The sequence below is a fragment of the Solanum verrucosum genome, unplaced genomic scaffold (assembly GCF_900185275.1).
Source record: "Solanum verrucosum unplaced genomic scaffold, falcon-dt-bn FXZP01000261.1, whole genome shotgun sequence".
Taxonomy (NCBI): Eukaryota; Viridiplantae; Streptophyta; class Magnoliopsida; order Solanales; family Solanaceae; genus Solanum; species Solanum verrucosum.
In genome coordinates, this window is record NW_026019969.1 from 10,803,128 (window position 1) to 10,826,665 (window position 23,538).

At 33.2% G+C, this 23,538-nt stretch overlaps 4 protein-coding genes and 1 non-coding gene across 7 annotated transcripts; all 5 read left to right on the forward strand.

Annotated features, from left to right (window-relative positions):
• Positions 1 to 1,459: 1,459 nt before the first annotated feature.
• Positions 1,460 to 3,528, forward strand: LOC125815741 (2-oxoglutarate-dependent dioxygenase 19-like). The gene is made up of 4 exons (XM_049495289.1): positions 1,460 to 1,706; positions 1,970 to 2,208; positions 2,585 to 2,912; positions 3,159 to 3,528. The coding sequence occupies exons 1-4, from the start codon at positions 1,476 to 1,478 to the stop codon at positions 3,420 to 3,422; spliced, it is 1,062 nt and encodes a 353-aa protein (XP_049351246.1). The 5' UTR covers positions 1,460 to 1,475; the 3' UTR covers positions 3,423 to 3,528.
• A 3,499-nt stretch (positions 3,529 to 7,027) lies between these two features.
• Positions 7,028 to 8,672, forward strand: LOC125816124 (2-oxoglutarate-dependent dioxygenase 19-like). The gene is made up of 4 exons (XM_049495716.1): positions 7,028 to 7,285; positions 7,465 to 7,700; positions 7,792 to 8,119; positions 8,323 to 8,672. Exons 1-4 carry the CDS (start codon positions 7,028 to 7,030, stop codon positions 8,578 to 8,580), a joined length of 1,080 nt encoding a protein of 359 aa, XP_049351673.1. The 3' UTR covers positions 8,581 to 8,672.
• A 681-nt stretch (positions 8,673 to 9,353) lies between these two features.
• On the forward strand, positions 9,354 to 9,437 carry TRNAL-CAA (transfer RNA leucine (anticodon CAA)). Its single transcript has one exon. It is a non-coding gene; the product is annotated as a tRNA-Leu (tRNA).
• Positions 9,438 to 11,274: 1,837 nt separating this feature from the next.
• Positions 11,275 to 15,824, forward strand: LOC125815616 (serine/threonine-protein kinase PEPKR2-like). 3 transcript variants are annotated; one of them, XM_049495132.1, is made up of 5 exons: positions 11,275 to 11,373; positions 11,601 to 11,708; positions 11,795 to 12,759; positions 13,775 to 14,071; positions 15,155 to 15,824. In XM_049495132.1, exons 3-5 carry the CDS (start codon positions 12,018 to 12,020, stop codon positions 15,487 to 15,489), a joined length of 1,374 nt encoding a protein of 457 aa, XP_049351089.1. In that variant the 5' UTR covers positions 11,275 to 11,373; positions 11,601 to 11,708; positions 11,795 to 12,017; the 3' UTR covers positions 15,490 to 15,824. The 3 variants fall into 3 exon arrangements, with proteins under 3 accessions (XP_049351089.1, XP_049351090.1, XP_049351088.1); XM_049495133.1 differs by having other exon boundaries at positions 11,601 to 11,684; XM_049495131.1 differs by having other exon boundaries at positions 11,281 to 11,444.
• A 3,075-nt stretch (positions 15,825 to 18,899) lies between these two features.
• Positions 18,900 to 22,066, forward strand: LOC125815632 (root phototropism protein 3-like). Its single transcript, XM_049495153.1, has 4 exons — positions 18,900 to 19,343; positions 19,435 to 19,504; positions 19,631 to 20,884; positions 21,270 to 22,066. The coding sequence occupies exons 1-4, from the start codon at positions 19,231 to 19,233 to the stop codon at positions 21,810 to 21,812; spliced, it is 1,980 nt and encodes a 659-aa protein (XP_049351110.1). The 5' UTR covers positions 18,900 to 19,230; the 3' UTR covers positions 21,813 to 22,066.
• The last annotated feature ends 1,472 nt before the right edge of the window (positions 22,067 to 23,538 follow it).

Consider the following 23,538-nt stretch of genomic DNA (forward strand, 5'->3'; position numbering starts at 1 on the left):
TAAAACTATAACTTGCAATTTTTATGTGTAAATGTAGATGGTTTATTCAATTTTACCAATGTTTATCGTCTTTTCAATTTTAAAAATAGATGGTTTATGTTTTTTAAATTGAAAATTGACATTTTGTGATTGATCAATTTATTAAGATGACAATTTATTATCCTCGAATAATTCAAGTGAAAAAATAGAAAATGTGACAATAAAATTGTTCTTCTCATAGCTAATTAGAAAGTCATAAAAAAAGATATTGTCCGACAATTATCTATCTTGACCCAATTACATAATAATTCAAGGGTATAATTGGAAAGAAGATTTTTAAATAGTTTTAATCCAAACACAAGATGAGGTTGGAAACAATGAACCAAACACTTGATAAAAATAAACCATGCATTACTAATCTCTGCACTACTAATCCCTACATTACTAATTTCTGCATTACTAATCACTGCGTTATTAATTTTTGTACCAAACGACCCCTTAGATCACTATCACTCCGAACTGAATAATACAATCCCATGTTATTTAGGGACCGAAAATAAATTCATTTGCTAGCATATAATCACACATCTTTAAAATGTTCTTTTTCACTACAAATAGAAGTTACAAAATTAATAAAATAAACACAATTCGTTCAATTTGATTAGGTAGATTATTGTTGATCTGCTTGTTCATTAGTTCATAATTTCATTTTAGTCTATTAAGCAAAGATCTGTGTAAATATAATAACTTTAGATTGCGTATCTAATATTTACAGACTTAAGTTATTTATATTACAAGTTATAACTATAACTTAATAACTTATAAACTTCAAAAGATTCAAATCTTGAAAACTTATAACATAAGCTTAAAAACTTTTTAAAAAAAACATTATTAAACTTAACTTACAAACTTATATAAGTAAAATTTTTAAAAAATATCTTTAAAATAAACTTAAGTAAAATTACATTATGAATTTTAAAACTTAAATACTATAAACTAATAAACTTAGAAAAATAAAAAAACATTCATATTCTCGTAATTTAAAATAACTCAAAAAAATAATTAGCTATATGTGACGTCCCGTTTATCCTATCTCGGTCCATTTCGATTCTATCCCGGTATATAGTGGGACGGGACGGAACCGAGCCTCCATCCCAGTCCCGTTCATCTCGGTACCAATCAACAATCCGATCAAACTGTCTCGTTCCGGTCCGGTACCGGTTCATTCCGATCCAGTGCCCAACCTTAATTGAGGTGTCTAAATAAAACTTAGTGTCAACTTTAAGGGGTCACCTATGGGTTAAGCGTGATCTTGTGGATGTAGTCAATTTAACAACTCTTCACGTAATGTCTTATATGGTTTATTATAGTGTTATATAGATAATGTAAGAGCCGTTCAAATTGACATAAATAAGTGTATATATACATGTCAAGGCCATTGCCATTATTCTTCAACACTCATTCAAAAAATAAGGTTGCTAGCTACTTATAACATTATGAGAAGCGTGAAATTAGTATCTGAGTTGCCCAATTTAAAAGCAGTACCTTGTAATTACTATGTTGATAATCATCATAAATATTCATCACCAGCCATTATTGACACTAATCATGATGATTCATTAATCCCCATCATTGATTTTTCCCTCCTTTCCTCAAAAGACCCTCATCAACACTCCAAAGTCATTCAACAACTTGGAAGAGCTTGTCAACAATGGGGATTTTTCATGGTATGTATTATATATATATCTATATTAAAAGAATGACCCTTTTCCTTTTTTGGCAACACTTAACTTCAACTTCCACTTGACATGTTTCAGCCAACAAAATTAAAGAACATTTTGGTATATTTGACATAACTTTAATTTAGAACCATAAAATTAAAAAATCTTTTTTCTTTTCTTAAACTTCGTTTCAAGTCAAACTAGACCATTTTTTTTAAACAGAGAGAGTAGTATGGTGTTTGTGTGATAGAGGAATTGTTTGAGTGCAGGTTGTGAACCATGGAATAGAAGAAAGTTTGATGAAGGAGTTGATTGGGGTGATAAAAGAATTCTTCTTAATGGGAGAGGAGGACAAATGGAGGTACAAAGGGGAAAAAATGTTTGATCCAATAAAGTATGGAACTAGCTTTAATTGTACTTCTAAGGACATCACTACTTATTGGAGAGATTACCTTAAACTCTCTCTTCATCCTCAACTTCATTGCCCCGATCAACCCAATAATTTTAGGTATTTTCTGTCTCTCAATTTATGTGCTATTGTTCATTTTTTAACTAATATTTTAAACTATATAACTTTTTATGATATTAATATGAGATAAATTGCAACTTATTATCTTTTTTCTTTCGTATAGACTTTTGTCAATTTAAATTTGTGAAAGACAATAACAACCGGAAGAATCTTCCTATCAAAGTGACCACTTTGAAAAATCCACATTTTGATTTTTGACATGAAACAATCAATGGGTCACTCTTGTCGGAGTTAGGCCTGTGCGATTGCGACGATTTTATTCGCTCCGAAATCTTCATTAAGCTGCTCTTTCAAAAATATTTATATTGGACATATCATAACTTTATATTTTATGTTGTATGGTTTAATTTAACAGAGAAGTTTTAGGTGAGTATGGTGAAAAATCGAGAAAAGTGGCAAGAAAGTTACTATCAGGAATATCAGAAAGCTTAGGATTAGAAGAAGAGTTGATGAACAAATCCCTGAATCTGGACTCGGGTTACGAGGTGTTTGTTGCAAATTATTATCCAGCTTGTCCACAGCCCGAACTTGTAATGGGCCTTCCACCCCATTCAGATTTTGGCCTTTTAACTTTTCTAATACAAAATGATGTTGGAGGATTACAAATACAACACAATGGAAAATGGATCAATATCAATCCCATTCCCAACTCTATTTTGGTTAACACTGGCGATCACCTCGAGGTATAATACATCGATAACGGCTGGCTACAAACTACTCTATTATAGCTACGTGGGTCAAAAAAAATTATATAGTCGACTATCTAAAAATGTTAACATCTTCTACATGTATACACTGATTATACACTTGTTATGTGCCATGTATACACCCGCGACGAATCCAAGTGATTTTTTTTCTAGATGGTTGTCTAAAATGTTAATATTTACTATGTGCAATATGATACATCTTTTTTTTTTTTTTGGGGACAGATATTTACGAATGGGAAGTACAAGAGTGTTTTGCACAGAGCAGTAGTGAACAAAATGGAAAGGATATCAATAGGAATTGCAAATTGCCCAGCTATGAATGCCACAGTGAGTCCAGCTGATTCACCTCTAATCCAAAATGAAAGGTTTCCACCACTCTATCTACCCAAGAAATACAGTGAATATGTGGAGATACAGCAGACAAATCCACTTGATGGAAAGTCATGTTTGGACAGAATCAAGATTAATTCACCACCATTGAAGTAAAAATTTCATTTTGTTTCAGTCGACTTGTCTCAAGAAATATGTACTCTCTTTTTAAATGTAGTCATAATTAAATACCAATTTAGCAATAAAAACAAAAAAAAACAAAAATGATTGAGGTGTCTTAAACCTTTACTTTTTCTTTACCTTTTTTGTGGCCCTAGGGAGTTAAGTAGGCAACAACATTACTCTCCTCTTTTTGGCATGTTCGGTAAAAATAATTCTCGATGTTTTTTTTTAAAATTTGATTTATTACTTGTTAACAATATTGGGTATTTTTAGGCTGACGTTCATGAAAAAAATATTTGATAAAATGCATTTTTTAAATAATTGTTATCGAATTATTACTCGATTAAATTCGAATCTCTAAAAAGTTTGCTAGCTTCCATTTGTCAAATCACATATACTTAGCATGGAGTATAAGAAATATAAAGAAGATTTTTAAATTTTATGGTACTAAATTAAAGATATATGTAAATATATTAAAATATTATTTAATCTTGTGATTGTAAACGTGTCATATAAAACGTTAAATTTAATTAAAGAGTTTTTGTAAAAAAAAACTAAATTTTATTTTTGAAATGGAGGAATTAGTAAGTTGTTGGTTCACTTTAACAAGCCCGTCCGACGTCTGTTGTTACTAGATATGATCATATGAGTTAGTGGTTGTTGATGGATGGATGAGGATAACGTGTACCTAATTCGAGTCTCACGTAATAACAAAGATAAGTTACGTGAAAGCATTTTATTTCTTTGAATCAAAATACAAATTACTTTTTATTATGATGTATTACTAATACCTTTCATTTGGAGGTTTTAGTAATACACATGATATAATACCATGGAATAAGTTTATGTAAAGATAAAAATATCCCTCAAATCATTTTAATTATTTTGTGTATTTTCTTGATTTTATGTTTTATATTTGTACTAGTAAATTTATTTAAATAAATTAGCTTACAAATTATTTAGAGATAATTGTTTGTTATTAATTAAATAAATTCAATACAAATTTGAAATGTGAGTTATTTAACATATTTACTAATTAAAAGGCAAATATATCACTACGTAACGTTTGCGATCTTATATATATATATATATTTGTGTGGTTTTCTAATTATTTGTATTTTGAACAATCTAAAAAATTACATACATATTAAAACTATAACTTGCAATTTTTATGTGTAAATGTAGATGGTTTATTCAATTTTACCATTGTTTATCGTCTTTTCAATTTTAAAAGTAGATGATTTATGTTTTTTAAATTGAAAATTGACATTTTGTGATTGATCAATTTATTAAGATGACAATTTATTATCCTCAAATAATTCAAGTGAAAAAATAGAAAATATGACAATAAAATTGTTCTTCTCATAGCTAATTAGAAAGTCATAAAAAAAGTTATTGTCCGACAATTATCTATCTTGACCCAATTACATAATAATTCAAGGGTATAATTGGAAGAGGATTTTTAAATAGTTTTAATCCAAACACAAGATGAGGTTGGAAACAATGAACCAAACACTTGATAAAAATAAACCATGCATTACTAATCTCTGCACTACTAATTCCTACATTACTAATCTCTGCATTACTAATCCCTGCGTTATTAATTTTTGTATCAAACGACCCCTTAGATCACTATCACTCCGAACTGAATAATACAATCCCATGTTATTTAGGGACCGAAAATAAATTCATTTGCTAGCATATAATCACACAAAATGTTATTTTTCACTACAAATAGAAGTTACAAAATTAATAAAGAAAACACAATTCGTTCAATTTGATTAGGTAGATTATTGTTGATCCACTCGTTCATTAGTTCATAATTTCATTTTAGTCTATTAAGCAAAGATCTGTGTAAATATAGTAACTTTAGATTGCGTATCTAATATTTACAGACTTAAGTTCTTTATATTACAAGTTATAAGTATAACTTAATAACTTATAAACTCCAAAAGATTCAAATCTTGAAAACTTATAACATAAGCTTAAAAACTTTTTTTAAAAAAACATTATTAAACTTAACTTACAAACTTATATAAGTAAAAGTTTTTAAAAATATCTTTAAAATAAACTTAAGTAAAATTACATTATGAATTTTAAAGCTTAAATACTATAAACTAATAAACTTAGAAAAATAAAAAAACATTCATATTTTCGTAATTTAAAATAACTCAAAAAAAATAATTAGCTATATGTGACATCCCGTTTATCCCATCTCGGTCCGTTCCGATTCTATCCCGATATATAGTGGGACGGGACGGAATCGAGCCTCCATCCCGGTCCCGTTCATCTCGGTATCAGTCAACAACCCGGTCAAACTGTCCCATTCCGGTCCGGTACCGGTTCATTTCGGTCCAGTGTCCAGCCTTAATTGAGGTGTCTAAGTAAAATTCAGTGTCAACTTTAAGGGGTCACCGATGAGTTAAGCCTGATCTTGTGGATGTAGTCAATTTAACAACTCTTCACGTAATGTCTTATATGGTTTATTATAGTGTTATACAGATAATGTAAGAGCCGTCCAAATTGACATAAATAAGTGTATATATACAATCAATGGGTCACTCTTGTCGGAGTTGGGCCTGTGCGATTGCGACGATTTTATTAGTTCCGAAATCTTCATTAAGCTGCTCTTTCAAAAATATTTATATTGGACATATCATAACTTTATATTTTATGTTGTATGGTTTAATTTAACAGAGAAGTTTTAGGTGAGTATGGTGAAAAATCGAGAAAAGTGGCAAGAAAGTTACTATCAGGAATATCAGAATTTTTTTTTAAAAATTTGATTTATTACTTGTTAACAATATTGGGTATTTTTAGGCTGACGTTCATGAAAAAAATATTTGATAAAATGCATTTTTTAAATAATTGTTATCGAATTATTACTCAATTAAATTCGAATCTCTAAAAAGTATGCTAGCTTCCATTTGTCAAATCACATATACTTAGCATGGAGTATAAGAAATATAAAGAAGATTTTTAAATTTTATGGTACTAAATTAAAGATGTATGTAAATATATTAAAATATTATTTAATCTTGTGATTGTAAACGTGTCATATAAAACGTTAAATTTAATTAAAGAGTTTTTGTAAAAAAAAACTAAATTTTATTTTTGAAATGGAGGAATTAGTAAGTTGTTGGTTCACTTTAACAAGCCCGTCCGACGTCCGTTGTTACTAGATATGATCATATGAGTTAGTGGTTGTTGATGGATGGATGAGGATAACGTGTACCTAATTCGAGTCTCACGTAATAACAAAGATAAGTTACGTGAAAGCATTTTATTTCTTTGATACTTTGTAAATTCATTTTACTTTTTTAAGGAAAAAAAAGCGAGTCAAGAATCATCCAATTTAAGCCCTTAAACAAGGTGTTAGAATTAAAAGCTATAGTGGATAATAAAAACATAACTTTATTTTTTAATTAAATCCACAAATAAGAAATAAATTATCAACCTCTCTCTGTGGGTGTGGGTGTGGGTGTGGGTGTTGCTATAAGCGATGTTGACATTACCCTCAAGGAATTTTACAAATTCTACAACATGTCTATAAATTATCAACCTCTGTTTTAACTTTCAAGCATTTTCAGCAATTATATATGGAGGAGGCTACAGCTCCACTTGTGGTTAAACCATCCAATATCAAAGAGCTTGCTGAATCACCTGATTTGCGTTTCATACCTAGTAATTATGTTCATAACTCTTGTTATAGCAATTCCTCTGCTACAAATGATATTGATGATTCAGATTCAATCCCCATTGTTGATTTTTCTCTACTCACCTCTCATGATTCTCATCAACGTTCCACAGCCATCCACCACCTCGCCAAAACTTGTCAAGATTGGGGCTTCTTCATGGTACGTAGTATGACGATTAAACTAACTAATTTCGAAGTCACGTTAGAACCTATGTATGTACATAAAAAGTACTACTAGAAGTTAATATTTTGAAAAACATCACGAACGTCTCAAATTGAAACAGAGGAAGTATAATAGTGGTCTTTTTAATTTGTTTTGTGCAAATTAATTAAGTGCAGGTAGTGAACCATGGCATACCAGAAAATCTGATGAAGTCAGTGATTGATTGCACTTATGAATTTTTCAATTTACCAGAGGAAGAAAAACACAAGTTTACTGGGAAGCATGTGTTGGATCCTATAAGATATGGTACAAGTTTTAATACTTGTAAAGAAAAGGTCTTTTTTTGGAGAGATTTTCTCAAGGTCTTTGTCCATCCTCATTTTCACTCCCCCACCAAACCACAATCCTACAGGTAACTTATATATACTGACAGTATAGCGTAACAACGCAATCAATCGCCTTATAATGCTACTTTTAGTGACTCGATAGTGTTAATTTGACAGGGATATTATGTTGGAGTATAGTGAGAAACTCCGGGAAGTGGCAAGAAAGTTACTAGGAGGCATTTGTGAAAGTTTAGGGCTTGAAGAGAGTTACTTGGACAAAGATTTAGAGTTGGAATCAGGGCTTCAAATCTTTATTGGAAATTACTATCCACCTTGTCCTCAACCTGAACTTACAATGGGTATGCCACCTCATTCAGATCATGGTCTTTTAACACTTCTCATTCATAACCAAGTTGGAGGTCTCCAGGTTCAGCATCAAGGCAAATGGATTAATGTCAATGCCCTTCCTAACTCTCTCTTGGTTAACACCGGCGATCATCTTGAGGTAATTGAATCCCCCTTTTCATGTCTAGAGTCACAAAGGTGCGTGATTTAAACATTAATCATTAGCCTTTAAAGTATTGAGTTCAGTTGAACTGTTTTATTTATAGTAAGATTGAAATAACAAGTTACTTTATTGTTACTTCAAGACTTAGAATTTGATGATATTTGAAATCATTTTTTTTTTTTTTTTTTTTAATGTGGTAGATATTTAGTAATGGGAAGTACAAGAGCAATCTACATAGAGCAGTGGTGAACAACAAAGTAACAAGGATATCAGTAGCGGTAGCTCATGGTCCATCATTAGACACAATTGTGAGGCCAGCTTCTCCATTGATGGAAAAAGAGAATAGCCCATCAGCTTATTATATTCCAATGAAGTACAAGGATTACTTGGAGATGCAACAGAGCAACCAACTTAATGCAAAGTCCTGTTTGGAAAGAGTTAAAATCCCAAGGAGCTGAGTGTTTTTATATATTTTTCCTCTTGTTTCCAAGTGTTTGATGATATACTAGTATTGTGGAACTTCAATAATATTATAAATACTATAGTTTAACGTGTAATCTTTTAAATTAGTAAACGTTTTGGCAGGGTCTGTTTATATGTATATCTTCAAATTAAATGTCATTTTCGGATAAGAGGGTGATGTGAAGTAGGGCCATTGCATGTATATCTTATATATATATGTCCAAGTTGATGACACCTACTCAAATGGAAGATTAATCAATTGCTTCTCCAAACTTCCGACGTTTTTGTTTTTTATTTTATTATTTTTGGTGTTTTTCTCTTTCTAGCGAATTCTACAACCCACAATTTGTTTGTGCAAGGATATTTAATAAATTTTTAAAAGTAATAGATCCTAGCCATAGAATGAGTATGGATATCCAATATATTTTTAAAAGTAACAGATCCTAGCTAACTTTTCTTAGAAAATCTGATTTTGGAATTGTGTTCAAAACAATCTTATTTGTACAATTTTTCCCTTGTTTACTAACACAAGATTATGTTTGGTTATTTGCTTTACCTCTTTGCCCAAAAATAAAATAATAATTTAACAGCATATCAGAAAGCTAGTTGGACAAAGCCTTATTGGACCTGGAGTTGGGCCTTTTCTACTGCTTTAATGACAACAGCTCAGCAGCTTATGGTCCCAACCAAGAACTGGGATTACTTGCCCAACTGTTCACATTACCAATTATAATTGATATTGTAATATTTAATAAACTTTAACAAATAAGTCAGGATGGCCGAGTGGTCTAAGGCGCCAGACTCAAGTTCTGGTCTTCGTAAGAGGGCGTGGGTTCAAATCCCACTTCTGACAAAAAAAAATTTTTTTACTAATAAAACAGTTTTACCTTTATTTTTATTTCTCTCTTTTTCTTGTCTGAGTAAAAAATTCAGACTACAAATATATTCTGACGTTAAAGAAGCAACAACTAATGATGGCTGCTGCAATCCCACTTCCTCACACCACTATATAATGAACATCCTTCTTTCTTGCTCCTGATCTAATCTTTCCTGCTTCTGCTACATAGGTTGTTTATCACATTGTTTTAAAAGGCTCTAAGAGAGTCGTTCTACGCTTGCTTTTAGACGGGAATATTTGCAAAAGTTGAGTCTTGTGCTTATGCCTCAAGCGTTTGATTGTATGTTTTCAGCACACCTACACCTTAATGTCCGGAGTTCATTCAATCCATTTGTAGAAATACAAATCAAATAACGAACCATAAAATTAAAAATTTTATTTAAGAAAAAAGTTTATTGAGTATTGAATTCAATAGGAAAATATGTAGTTTAATAACATCTTTTAAGAATTTGTGATTTTAATTATTTAAAAGTTAAAAACATTATGATTTGTATCTCGTAATAATTTTAACACCATTGAAGTACTTACTTTTATAATTGTAGTGGTAAAAACATGCTTGATATTTTTTTGTTGTTGTGATTTTTTTTAAGTTTCTTAAACTTTTGATTTCTACATATATTTTTGTGTCATTACGTTATTCTATCAATTCATAAATTAAAACTTTATGGCTTACTCACACCTTGTTTTCAATACTCCAAATTAAATATTAAATAAAAAATAATCTCAAAACAATTGATTATAACATTACTAATACATGGAGTATTATTTAACACTATATTTTTGTATAGGCTTCACAAAACGACCAGATAGAGTATACAATAGTGTGTTTTCAAAGCTTAACTAATATTTGTGGTTACAATTAATGGTCGAATAGTAATCAGATATTTCAAATTTGAATCAAAATACAAATTACTTTTTATTATATACTATTTTACCTCTAATAGGAACTGCATGGAAAAAAAATTGTCGTTACAAAACCACAACTTAAGTGGGAAAGTTGATAGTGGAAGTCATGTTGAATTCAAGGGCGGCTCTTGCATACAAAATTTGAGGCATATGCCTTAGGCCTCCAATTTTTGGGACCTCAAATTCTTACCAAAAATAATTTTTTTTGTTAATTTTTTTACATAAAATTATATTATTTTGTTCTCCTTAACTCCATTCAAATAGTAAAAACCAATTATTTTTTGCTAACACTCATATTATTTATCTGTTTGAACTATTTTTCTCCAAATCTTTGATAAGGTAGAGTAATAGTCTGTCAAAAATATGAATCAATAGTCGAAAAGTGTTGAACAAAGTAAATTACAATTGTTTTTTATTTCTTCTTAAATTTTCAAGCAATGCAACAAACATATTAAAGTAGGATATACCGAGTTATCAATTTCTTGAATCAAATTCTTTGATTTTAACTCTTGTTTTTATTTAAAGTTTGTCAACTTATTACTAAGAATTATGTTAACAATTCATATAGTAATGGCCCTAGTAAAAGAGTGTTTTCTAATGTTGAATTGATAAAATCTTACCTAAAACTAATAATAATAATAAAAAAGATATTTGAAGAAATCATCTATAAAGAAATTTTAAGCAAAAATTTACATCTAAAGAGTTAGAAAAATAATTTTTAAATAAATATATATGAAGTTTATTTAGATTTTAAGCCTCTAATTGAAATCTAAAAGTTAGAAAACTATTTTTAAAATAAATATATATGGAGTTTATTTAGATTTTAAGCCTCTAATTGAAATTTCGCTTTAGGCTTTTAATTACTTTGAGCTGCCCTGGTTGAATTGATTTAGTGACGTGGCGTTACCTGAGGCGTCGAAAGACGCTGATCGGCGCGAATAGTGAAGTGGCAGTTTCAGAATCACGTGTCTGTACCGGAAAAGTGGTCATCTTTTTCCTCACACCAAAAACCCTTCTTCACTCCTTCTCCACTACACACATTTCGTCTGTATGAAGGTAAACAAAAGATACTATTACTAATTTTCCATCTCTGATTTTCAGTCTATATGCTTCGTTAATCGAACTATTTTAGGGTTTCACTTTTGATATGTTTGCTTTTGGGGATTCATATACCTGACCCAACTAGTGGGTGTTCGTATTTTTCCCTTTCAGACTAGCTATATCCTCTGAAAGGAAGGACCATAGACATGTCTTTTACCTTGGAACTGTTCGCTCAAATGAGTCGCAGGAAAAGGAGTAAGAGGCATTTCGCCGTAAGAGGTTCTTACCACTTTTCTATTTTTCTTGTTTCTTTTGTTTTGTGATTATTTTTTGTTTTCATGCATACCCTTTTCTTGAAATTGCAGAATGTAACAAAAAGTTGGAACTTTTTATGCACCGGTGTTCTTCATTATTTGGTCGGTAGATCTTGTACTGGTTGGGCTATTAGAACTGAAGTAGTAAATTGGAGGAGATAGTTTTATAGTTTTGACAAGCTAGTGAATTTGACGATTTATGTGCCTTTTGGTTAGATGTAGGTTGGAGGTCTGCTTATGATTTATAGGAAGTTTAATTACTTTAATCTTTTACATGGAGAACTTGGGCAAGAAGAGAAAGGGAGTAGAAATTTCAGTGGTTTGTCAAAAAGATGAGAGTCTATTGACAGTAGTCAGGTCACATTTATCCTTGGAGGATTATTCTCAAAGGAAAAAGAAATCTAGGGAAATTGTGGTTGAAGATGACAACTTTTGTAGGAAGAATATCATTACTGGAGTAGCTACTGCCCCGTCTTGTGGGAGTGCACGTTCACGCTCACCTGGACGAGGTCTTAAAAGGAAAATAGGCTGTCTTGATTCAGCTACTCGATTGGGGCGGAAGAAGAAGATTGAGCAGGATTACGAGATGGGAGATGTTATTGGACGAGGGAAATTTGGGTCTGTTCTATTATGTCAGAGAAAGGTGAGTGGGGAAAAACATGCTTGCAAGACTCTGCTAAAGGGGGAAGAGATCATTCACCGTGAAGTTGAGATAATGCAGCATCTCTCTGGGCATCCAGGTGTTGTGACACTGAAGGCTGTGTATGAGGATGCTGAATCTTTTTATCTTGTTATGGAACTTTGCTCAGGAGGAAGGTTGCTTGACCAAATGGCTAGGGTTGGGCGATACCCTGAGCAACAAGCTGCTAATGTGATCAAAGATCTCATGCTGGTTATCAGATACTGCCATGAGATGGGTGTTGTGCACAGGGACATAAAGCCTGAAAATGTCCTCCTTACAACCTCTGGACAAGTTAAGGTTTCAGACTTTGGGCTAGCTGTGAGAATTTCATATGGTAATTCAAGATGACCTCCTCTATTTGAATTTGATTTGCCGGTATTGTTCATATTATTCTATTTAGTGTGCGTGAACCAGATAACTCACCCTATATTATTATGTCTACATATTGTTGTCTGACTAGCTGTTTTTAATCTAAGGCTGAAATTGTTAATTTGTGCTCCTCAAGTGCGGTGCTTCTTGGTGATCCCAGATCACCGATCTGCATTACTCCTTGCACCCAAGAAAGATGGAACTTATATGGGGATTCAGAAACACCTTTGTTTGATTGCCTTTGTTTACAATTATTTCCTTTTATTTTGCGATTAAAATATGTTCTTTAGAAAACTGAAATCACTTGTCCACATATTTTCCAAGTTTCTTAATTTTCATTTGCAGAAATATTTTGGAACATTTCAAACTTTTCTCAAACCTTGATGGGAATGAAATGTTGAAGAGTGTGCATTATACGCACCCTCAATCTATCCAAGTGTGCATTCAAATATGTCTTTTTCCAGTATACTCCTTGTTGTGCGGTTATTCCTTTTTTGCTAGAAGTTAAGCTTTACCTTTCACAAAAATGTGCTAATCCATGAAAAATTCATGTGTATCTTCACTTTTTGCACCATGTCCAATTAGGTTCAATCAAAGGATTTCTCTTTTTTTTTTTAAAATGACAGTTCTTATCTTAAACCCCTGATTTTTATCCATCCCCTTGCTTGGTCATTTTACCGAGTTAGTTTGGGAGGTGTTTACCTCAGATTATGCACATGAAAGACTAGAAACATTTTGGAATTTAATGCAATGTTGGATGATGGGTCTTTACATGTTGGTCTCAACTCTTTGTCGCACAGGATGTTAGCTATGTTCATGTTGTCTCTTGTGAGCGCATCATTAAATTTCTATTTTAAGTCATTCTAGTTCTTCTTGGAGGATTCATTGTACTAAACTGGGTGAAGCGGTTGTGTGTGTGTGTGTTTCTTTTGTAAGCTAATGATGTATTCAAAATGCTCAATTATTTATTGTGCTAGTAGGTCAGAGCTTGACTGGAGTAGTTGGAAGTCCAGCTTATGTTGCTCCTGAGGTTCTGCTAGGTGATTACACAGAGAAAGTGGACATATGGAGTGTAGGTGTCCTCCTACATGCACTTTTGGTGGGCTTGCTCCCATTTCAAGGTGATTCTTTGGAATCTATATTCAGTGCGATTAAGGAGGAGAACCTTGATTTCAGTGGTGGAGCTTGGGAATCTGTATCACAACCAGCTCGTGATCTGCTTTCTTGTATGATGACAAGGGATGTTTCAGCAAGGTACAGTGCTGACGAAGTACTAAGTGAGTAGCCTTCAGATCTCTTCCTTTCTTAACTGTTGCTATGATGAGTTGACTTTATACCTTATATTCTTTTATCGGGGTTTTTTTTTTTAATGAAATGTAATCATCAAAGAGAACTAGGACTGGATGAAGTGCTTTGGATCTACCTCTGGAACATTATTTAGCAGCATCTGTGTCTTGCCTTACAAGTAGAATATGAAATACGACTGATTATTCGTCTACTCTGTTAAATGACAACGCTGGATTTTTTCTTAAACATGTCTATGTCTATGCCTCACCTCACCTTGGGGTGCGCGGAGGGTGATAGATTTGTGCTTAATCGCTTCAAACACTATAGAATCTATTAAATATATTAATCTTCAGCTGAAGACACGTTGCCTCATCTCACGAATTGGAATAGGTCTTTATTTTATCCCTGTGAACAAGCTATAAGCTATGGTGTTGGAATTGCATGTCCAGAAGACTCAGTTTGGGTTAACTATAGTTCCTTTTATCACGGAAGCCTCAATGGTTTCATCACCACAAGAATATAATTTGTAAAAAATCCTGGTGTTGATGGACCAGTCCTGTGTATTTACCTGTACATCCCTGTTGACAGATCTAGTGATGGGTAACATAGTTTTTCTTTGACATTCTTGCTCTGCAAGGTTATCCAACATAATCTGTTGGAACTTTTTGGATATGGCGTAGAAGCATGGAGTTCAGATCAATTATTCAGTTGAATTTGCTGGATCATTCAGATATTGGTTGTCATATTCATCATGCCCTGAGCAATTGAATATATCTGGCAGATTGTTTGTTTCCCTTGGGTAATATGCTCAAGTTGGCATTCACTGTAACAGGCCCATTAATTGCCTTGTTAAGTGGGCTACTTTGGAGTTTTGGGGGATGGCGGGGTAAAGACTACCTGTTAAGAGTTGATATTATTTGTATTTTGATTATATCCATCTTTGTTTTCCACTGTTTTTCAGAATAAACGCATTGCACTAATATCATGACAAGCAAAAGTTGCAAATGTCTATATCCCACCTTTGTCTGATGTCTCTTTTAAATTTTGATGAATCCATTTTTCTTTTCTTACAGGACATCCATGGATTTTGTTTTACACTGCACCCACATTGAAGTATCATGCAAAGCCAATTAGAAGCCAGCTGACTGCTACTACTAGGATAGAGCGAGAGAGAAGAAACTTAGCCTTTAGCTCTCTCAGTGATGACTTTGGTTCAGCTTTAACATCTGGTAGTTCGTCTAAGATGCCTGAAGGTGAAGACTCTGGTTTTATCGATGCTCTCACAGTGGCTGTTTCACACATGAAGATATCAGAGCCAAAGAGAAGCAGAATATGCAGCCCAGCCAGAACAATCGATCAAGAATGTTCCCCTAACATACAAGCTAACCACCTCTGTACAGCGTTCTGACGGGTATGACCTGCAGCAGCATGTAGTGTTCCCCTTGTAAAGGTATCCCTTTGAAGCAACGGTGTAGCACAGCATGTCCATTGATTTGACTTCCCAACTACATGAAGTGGTAAATGGTGAACTGATTTCATTTAACCTTTGGCTCTAGAATAAATAATCATTAATAAACAAACCTGTCAGATCATACTCGACTAGTTTGGGGTTGCTTCTGTCATGTGAATTCATAACATGTCTTAACTTATAAGTTAGTGTGTGTGTGTGTGTGTTATGTAAATAAGGCGTGTTTTCTGACTCATTTCTATTGGAACGTTGTAAGAAAACATTCAATGGTGATAGATATGATGCATTTGGTATCAATCTTGATTAAGATTGGTGCTCCATGTGAGAAAACAAGGATTCACTGTGGGTTTTTGCCCAAAGATAAGGAGCTGTTTTGGCTTTTTCTCTTTGAAAATACCTAAAACAGTCCCCCATCTCTGTGTTTGGATTCAAAATCATCCATCTTCTTTAATCTGGAGGTCCATTATGTTGTCAAGGTGCTGCATTTTTTATCAATACACAGGTTCCGTTAACGGAGATATTGTCCTGCTGCCTACTAGTAGGAAGACAACTATTTGCATTTCTATTTGAAGATATCAAACAAGAACTGGAAACAACTTCAGATTTGGTCCATTTTTTTTCACACCAAAGCCAGTCAAATTACTGTTTATGTCATAAGCCACTGATTTGGCCTCACTTTCCTTTTCCAAGGTTCCTTCAGATGTTGAAAATGTCAACTAGGGAAACAATCAAAGCCCCACTAGTAGAGCAAATATTAAAGTTTAGATAAGCTAAAGCCAAAAAAATATTTTAAAAAAATAGATCAAATAAAATGGGAAATGTGTCCATTTCGAAGTGGGGCATAGGCAATGAATATATGTTGGAAGACCTAGTTGGACCCATGTCATTCATTTGAAAGTTAAGATTTGAAAAAAGGCATAATACATAAACATGATTCTTAACTTGGCTTCAATGAACAACTATGCCCTCCAACTTTGAATGTTGAATGTGTACAAGTAGGCACTTAAACTTGTATAAAATTGAACAACTAGACTCAAGTGTCCTACATGGCATAATACATGTAGGACACAAAATTGCCATGTAGGGTGCCATGTAGGACGAATGTGTTCATTTGCTCAATTTTATATAAGTTTAAGTGTCTACTTGTGCACATCGAAAATTAAAGGTCATAGTTGCCAACTGATGTCAAGTTAAGGGTCATGTTTATGTATTATGCTTTTGAAAAATAAAGGAAATATACAACGTGGTTTCTAAATTTGACCTTTAACCGATTAGTATTTAAATTTATATAAAATTGAACAAGTAGACATACGTTTTATATGACATAATACAAATTAGTTTAAGTATTTCACATGTGAACTAACATGTAGAATATTTGTGTTTATTTGTTCAATTGTATATAAATTTAAGTGTCTATCGAACGGAAAACTAGTACTACATTAGAAATTCTATCGCCATATCATCTTTAATTGGTGTGTAGAAAGTATTACTTGATGTCTCCTCACTTGACATAAGATATAATATCCAGCAAAGTATTTGTTATATATTTGCAGCCTCAATAGTTTGGCGTGGCACCATTTCCACCACTATTCACTTCCTTGGTATTATTTTCTTTTTTCTTATTACTCTGATGAGGAGGAGGAGGAGGCGGATTTTGCCCTCTTTCACTTCTTCTAATAATAAAATAGTATTTTCCTGTTTCTTTTTTTTTTTTACTCAACATGAAATTTAAAAATAAACTTTTTGAATTTTGTCGTCTTAAATTAAAGACAAGTAGAATATATTAAAATTAGAGGAGACTTCCTTATCAGAGAAAATGACAATTAATTATGGAGACATCCTTCTTCACAAGGAACTATTAATTCATCAATTCATACTACCCGTTTGAGTCTAAATATCTTTTTAATGATTGAAGTCGATTTTGATGTTTTCTCTTCCCATCCCTATTTACCGTCTGTTTGTAACTTGACTGAAACTTATGGATTTATTTTGTCCCAACAATTAAAAGATGGAAAAAGAATGAGTATGTAAAGCAAGAAAATAATTGCTTACAATTGCAACTACCATCTTTTTAATAATTTTGAGTTATCATTTATCTTTTGGAATGAGTAATTATCAAAAGACCTCGATGAGTATACTTTGGCCAACATACATGATACATGTGCGTTATCTATAAGTAAATCTTCTTAAAATATAAAATTGATAGATCATACAATTATATGTATTAAAAAAAGTAGGAGTAAATTAAAGAGACACATATGGGTGATGAATCTGACAATGGAGCCCCTTAGGAGATCTCTCTTTCATATAATAGTAATTGATGATGATTCCAAAATGGCTACTAACTTTTACTGTTACAGTCATTTCAAGGACAAAAACATTAGGACCCATATAATTTGTTATTCATCATTTATCAAGAGGACTAGAGTCTAGAGTACAACATCCCAATTGCACCTACATATATTTAGCACTAACCTATATTTTTGCCAAAAAATATTGGCATGTGTCTCTTGGTCATAATTGCTTAGATTTGCTTTTACTATAAAATTATAAAAACATCAAGGAAGGACATTTTATTTGTTTCTCTTTTCTTTTGGGTACGTAGCCCCGGAACTTAAACACATCCCTCTATTACAAGCAATCTTTTACACATTCAATTTTTTCAGAGGGTGTCTCTAGGGAAAAAAGGCCAAAGTTGCAATGAAAATGGAAACTTCTACTTCTCACAAAAATATTTTGAGAGACGAATCTAGGATTTCATAGTGGACTAGAAATTTCACTATATATCCATTAATTTTATGTATACATTTTAAGACAGGCAGTAATGTTATGAACGGGAGTGAACATTTCACTAGTCACTAGAAGTTTCCATGCCAACACCCAACTTTTATTCTTATATAAATGGCCAAACAAAAGAATAAGGACAAGAAAATGAAAGATAGAAATGAGAGTTACCAGATTACCCAAAATATAATTTACACACATGAACTCAAAGGAAGAAAGTGGTCCATACTCCTTCATTAGAGAATAAATTTGATGTCTACATTTATAAAAATACTATACCTACTCCATGTAAAAAATAAAAACTTCATTAGTCCTTCTCTCATGAGAAAGAATGTTTTGGACATTCCAACTAGTTAACACAAAATTTTAGAAGTGGGAAAAGTTTAAGTAGACTTACCAGCAACAACAACATCATATACCGTGTAATCTTATAAGTGAAGTCTGAAAAAGATAGTATATACGCAGATCTTACCCAACTTAAAAAAGGTAGATAGACTGTTTCGATATTCAAACAAATTTACCAAAAAAGCTTAATGAGTATATGAGGATTAACCCCTTTTCTCCTCCCTAAGACTTACACCTATTGAGAAATTTTAATAATTCAATGATTGGAAAAGAGAATTAGCAATGAATTGATCCACAGAATAGTACTGTGACCATTACTGCACAGCCTGTAAGTTGCCTTGAAAATCTTTTGAGAAGCCGACAAGTATGAGATAATTCCAAGCATCCCCATGTGAGATTTTTCCTTTTTTTTCCTCACCACTCCAGCTTCTCTACTTGCTCTGCTCCCTTCCTTCAACTTGGTGTCACTTTCTTGAGACTGTGTGACTTGTGAGTTTTCTTGAGAAAATTCTCTGCTGTGAATTCTGTTTTCTAGTCTTTCAGCTTCACAACATGTGGGAATCAGAAAATGAGTCTGTTAGTGGAAGAGATTATGGTAATGGAGTTCACAGTACCAGCAAGAATGGAGTCAAGACTGATAGTTTTGAGCAAAAAGGACAATCTTGGTATGTACTAACTACTTGTATTACTTCTTTAAAATGGTTCAATTATATGGTGACTTGTTGGAATACCTCAACTTATGTGTTCTTTGAATAGGTATGTAGCAACTGATATCCCAAGTGACCTTTTAGTTCAAATTGAAGATGTAAATTTCCATTTACACAAGGTGATTCCCTATAACTCAAAACACTTCAAATTTCTATCTCATATCTTATTCTCGTGGAAAATTATATGACTGACTAGTTTCTCTTTGTTTACTTCACTACTAAATATGTATAAAAAAAAAAAAAAGTATCCTTTGCTTTCTAGAAGTGGGAAAATGAACAGAATCATATATGAGTCAAGGGATGCAGAATTGAGTAAGATATCTTTAAATGAGTTACCAGGTGGACCTGAGGCATTTGAGCTAGCAGCAAAGTTCTGTTATGGTATTGCTATTGATCTAAGTGCAACCAATATTTCTGGCTTAAGATGTGCAGCAGAGTATCTTGAAATGACTGAGGATTTGGAAGAAGGCAACCTTATATTCAAGACTGAAGCTTTTCTCAGCTATGTGGTTTTATCTTCATGGAGAGACTCCATACTGGTGCTAAAGAGCTGTGAAAAGTTATCACCATGGGCTGAAAACCTACAAATTGTTAGAAGATGTAGTGAGTCCATTGCATGGAAAGCTTGTGCCAATCCAAAAGGAATAAAATGGCAATATACTGGTAAGCCTGCAAGCGTTTCTAGTCCGAGTAGAAACCACCAAGTACCTCCTGATTGGTGGTTTGAAGATGTTACGATTCTCAGGATTGATCACTTTGTGAGAGTGATTACTGCAATCAAGGTTAAGGGAATGAGACATGAACTGATAGGTGCTTCCATTATGCAGTATGCAACTAAATGGCTGCCAGGTTTAATCAAAGAAGGATCCGGATTGACAGAAGATGGCAGCAATAGCAGTAATAGTAATGGAAGCAGTAGTTGGAGAGGGGGTCTCCATATGATAATAGCAGGATCAGGAGAAGAAATACCAACTGTCCAGGCAAAAGATCAAAGGATGATTGTTGAAAGCCTAATAAGCATACTCCCACAACAGAAGGACAGTGTTTCATGTAGCTTCCTTCTTCGACTATTGAGGATGGCAAACATGCTTAAAGTGGCTCCAGCTTTGATAACAGAACTGGAGAAACGCGTAGGCATGCAATTTGAGCAGGCTACATTGGCTGATCTCCTCATACCATCTTACAATAAAAGTGAAACCATGTACGACATTGATCTCGTGCAGAGGCTTTTGGAACATTTCATAATTCAAGAGCAGACAGAAAGTTCAAGTCCTAGTAGATATCCATTCCCCGATAAACATATGCACGATGGAAGTCAAAGGGGTACAAATCTAAATGCCAAGATGAGGGTGGCAAGGCTCGTTGACAGTTACTTAACAGAAGTATCTAGAGATAGAAATCTTTCCTTGACAAAGTTTCAGGTCTTGGCAGAGGCTTTGCCAGATTCAGCAAGAACATGTGACGATGGACTTTATCGAGCAATTGATTCCTATCTCAAGGTATTTTAATATAATCCTGACAATTTTATTGTTGGGTGCATCATTAATTGATATCCTTAAAGCCATTGCTGTTGAGCTTGTTGTTTTTGATTTATCATGAATAGAGTTAGCCTTTCTGTTCTGAAATCTCGTTGTTCAAAAACCAACAATATTAGCCTGCTTACATATCTTAGGAGTTAAACAAACTTACTGTTATACATTATAATTTTTCAAGTAAAAGTGACATTTGCTTAAGAATTCTAGAATGTTGTATATGCTAAAGATCAAATTGATCACATAGAAGTAAATCATCTGCAAATATTGAAATTATACTGTCTGCATCTTAGAATTCTAGCCCAACATGCTTATCCTTTTAACAGAAACTCACTGATATACAACATAACAGGCCCATCCAACACTCTCAGAACATGAAAGAAAGAGGCTTTGCAGGGTGATGGATTGCCAGAAACTCTCTGTTGATGCTTGCATGCATGCTGCTCAGAACGAAAGGCTCCCACTACGAGTTGTGGTGCAAGTTCTCTTCTCTGAGCAGGTGAAGATAAGCAATGCAATAGCCAATATCTCTCTCAAAGATGCAGGGGAATCTCATTATCAACCCCTGGTATCACACCATAAGTCATTGCTTGAAGCAACGCCACAATCATTTCAAGAGGGATGGACAGCAGCCAAGAAGGACATCAACACTCTTAAGTTTGAACTAGAGACTGTGAAGACTAAATACGTAGAACTCCAAAATGACATGGATAACTTACAGAGACAGTTCGATAAGATTGCAAAACCAAAACAAGCCTCAGCATGGACTGCAGGTTGGAAAAAGTTGAGCAAGCTCACAAAAACGACAAATGTAGAAACACATGACATCAGTAGTCATATCCCAAATGCTGAACAGACCACAAAGCCTAGAAGGTGGAGAAATTCCATTTCCTGAGAAGGAAAAGGCTATGATAGAAGACTACCGGTTACAAGATTACCTCACAAAGTCATTCTGTGTTCCCTAATATTCAAGATTATCATGATTCTCCTATCACAAGAGTAGTTAAGACTTTCATTTTCATTGTAGATAGAAATTGTGATAATAGCACAATTTATTATAGATTCTCTAGTTTACTGGTGACTGGTTTCTCTGTAATGATTGTACCATCTTAAATTTGCATTCGGAGGTGCAGTAAAACTGGTTTTGCTGGTATGCATACCACCGCTGACATGCAGTTAAACTTATTATTATTCTGTGACTATCCGTAAAGAATTACATGAATATAAAAACTAATTTGACCAAGTGTAATACATACTAACGTAGTATTCGATGGCAGTCGAGAAGCCATTAATTAAATGAATAAGATGCAGCTCTGTATCTGGTCTCTCAACAGTATGTACTTCATTAGAGCAAAAAACTTAGTGAGGTTGCTTAACTTTCAGGAAAATATTTGATTACCACTAAATGGTTAGAAAACTGTGGTGAAATGGAATATCAGAAGCATTGCATAGCTTTCTGAATCAAGTCATGTCTTAACCAAAAAGATAAAAAGGCAACATAACATGGCAAGTAGATACTTTAAACTTCCAAACAAATGAAACAAGGAGATAATGGAACAACTTAACTTGACAAATCCCAGAAGTTAAACATAACAGCAGGAACGAATGTTTTAGAGCTCTATATCTCTCTGTCTCTTCTAGTTGTTCCTTCTTTCACTTTTCATCTTTAGGTACCAAGACTACAAGATTAGTACCTGTCTTGGTGGACTTGTCTGTCCAGTAGTTGAAAGTTCAGACAGATGGGATCGAAAGCCTTTCACGTTGAATATATAATAGAATTGGTTAGGAATTGACTCCTTCATTGTTCTATGGACAAAATGCATGTAACATGGAAATATTAGAGGACAAAATCTTGGGAACTACTTCCTCCATGACACTCACTAGATAACAAACAAGGTGGTTCATTGACTGGTGATTAATACATATATGTTGTATTCCTCAATTTCCAATGATGATATTCATTAAATGAATCTCTGTACCTTCCACTTATTGAAGGTATGCAAACCTCATTGATCTTTATGAGTTATGACATATATAAAGTTTGATGTTCGGTGCAGAAGAACATATAAAGAGGTTTATATGATCTTGAACTATCGATGTATTGCATTTGGGTGTTCAGATCCTTTCACAAACATGGCTCCAAAAGACTAACTCGCTAACAGACCACATTCTTGGAGTTTTACTCTTCTCCTAAAGATACGTGAGGTGAAATTTCAAAAACTAGTGCATAAAGAATGAACCACAATGTAGAATAGTAACCACAAAGCTAAGCTAAGCTAAACTAAGATGAGTGTTGTCCAACACAAGAATTGTTATACATCAGAACACTTTTTTTCCTTAATAAATTACATGTTACAATCATGCTTGTTAATTAGTAAAGTTTCTTTACCTCATTAGGATTAGTAAGGTAAGGCCCTAGTCTCCGTTGATTGTACTTATCCTTGTTGAGGATCTTTTATTTTTGTTAGTAATAAAAAGTCGCTAGACACGCCATCTCTTTTTCCTTTTTGCTGTTACTCTTTGGTTGAATATTAGGTTTGCCCCTGCTGGATGTGCTTTAGAGATTAGACCATTAACTTCGGTTAAAGTAGGTAGAAAAGTGATATTAGTGTCAAAGTCCT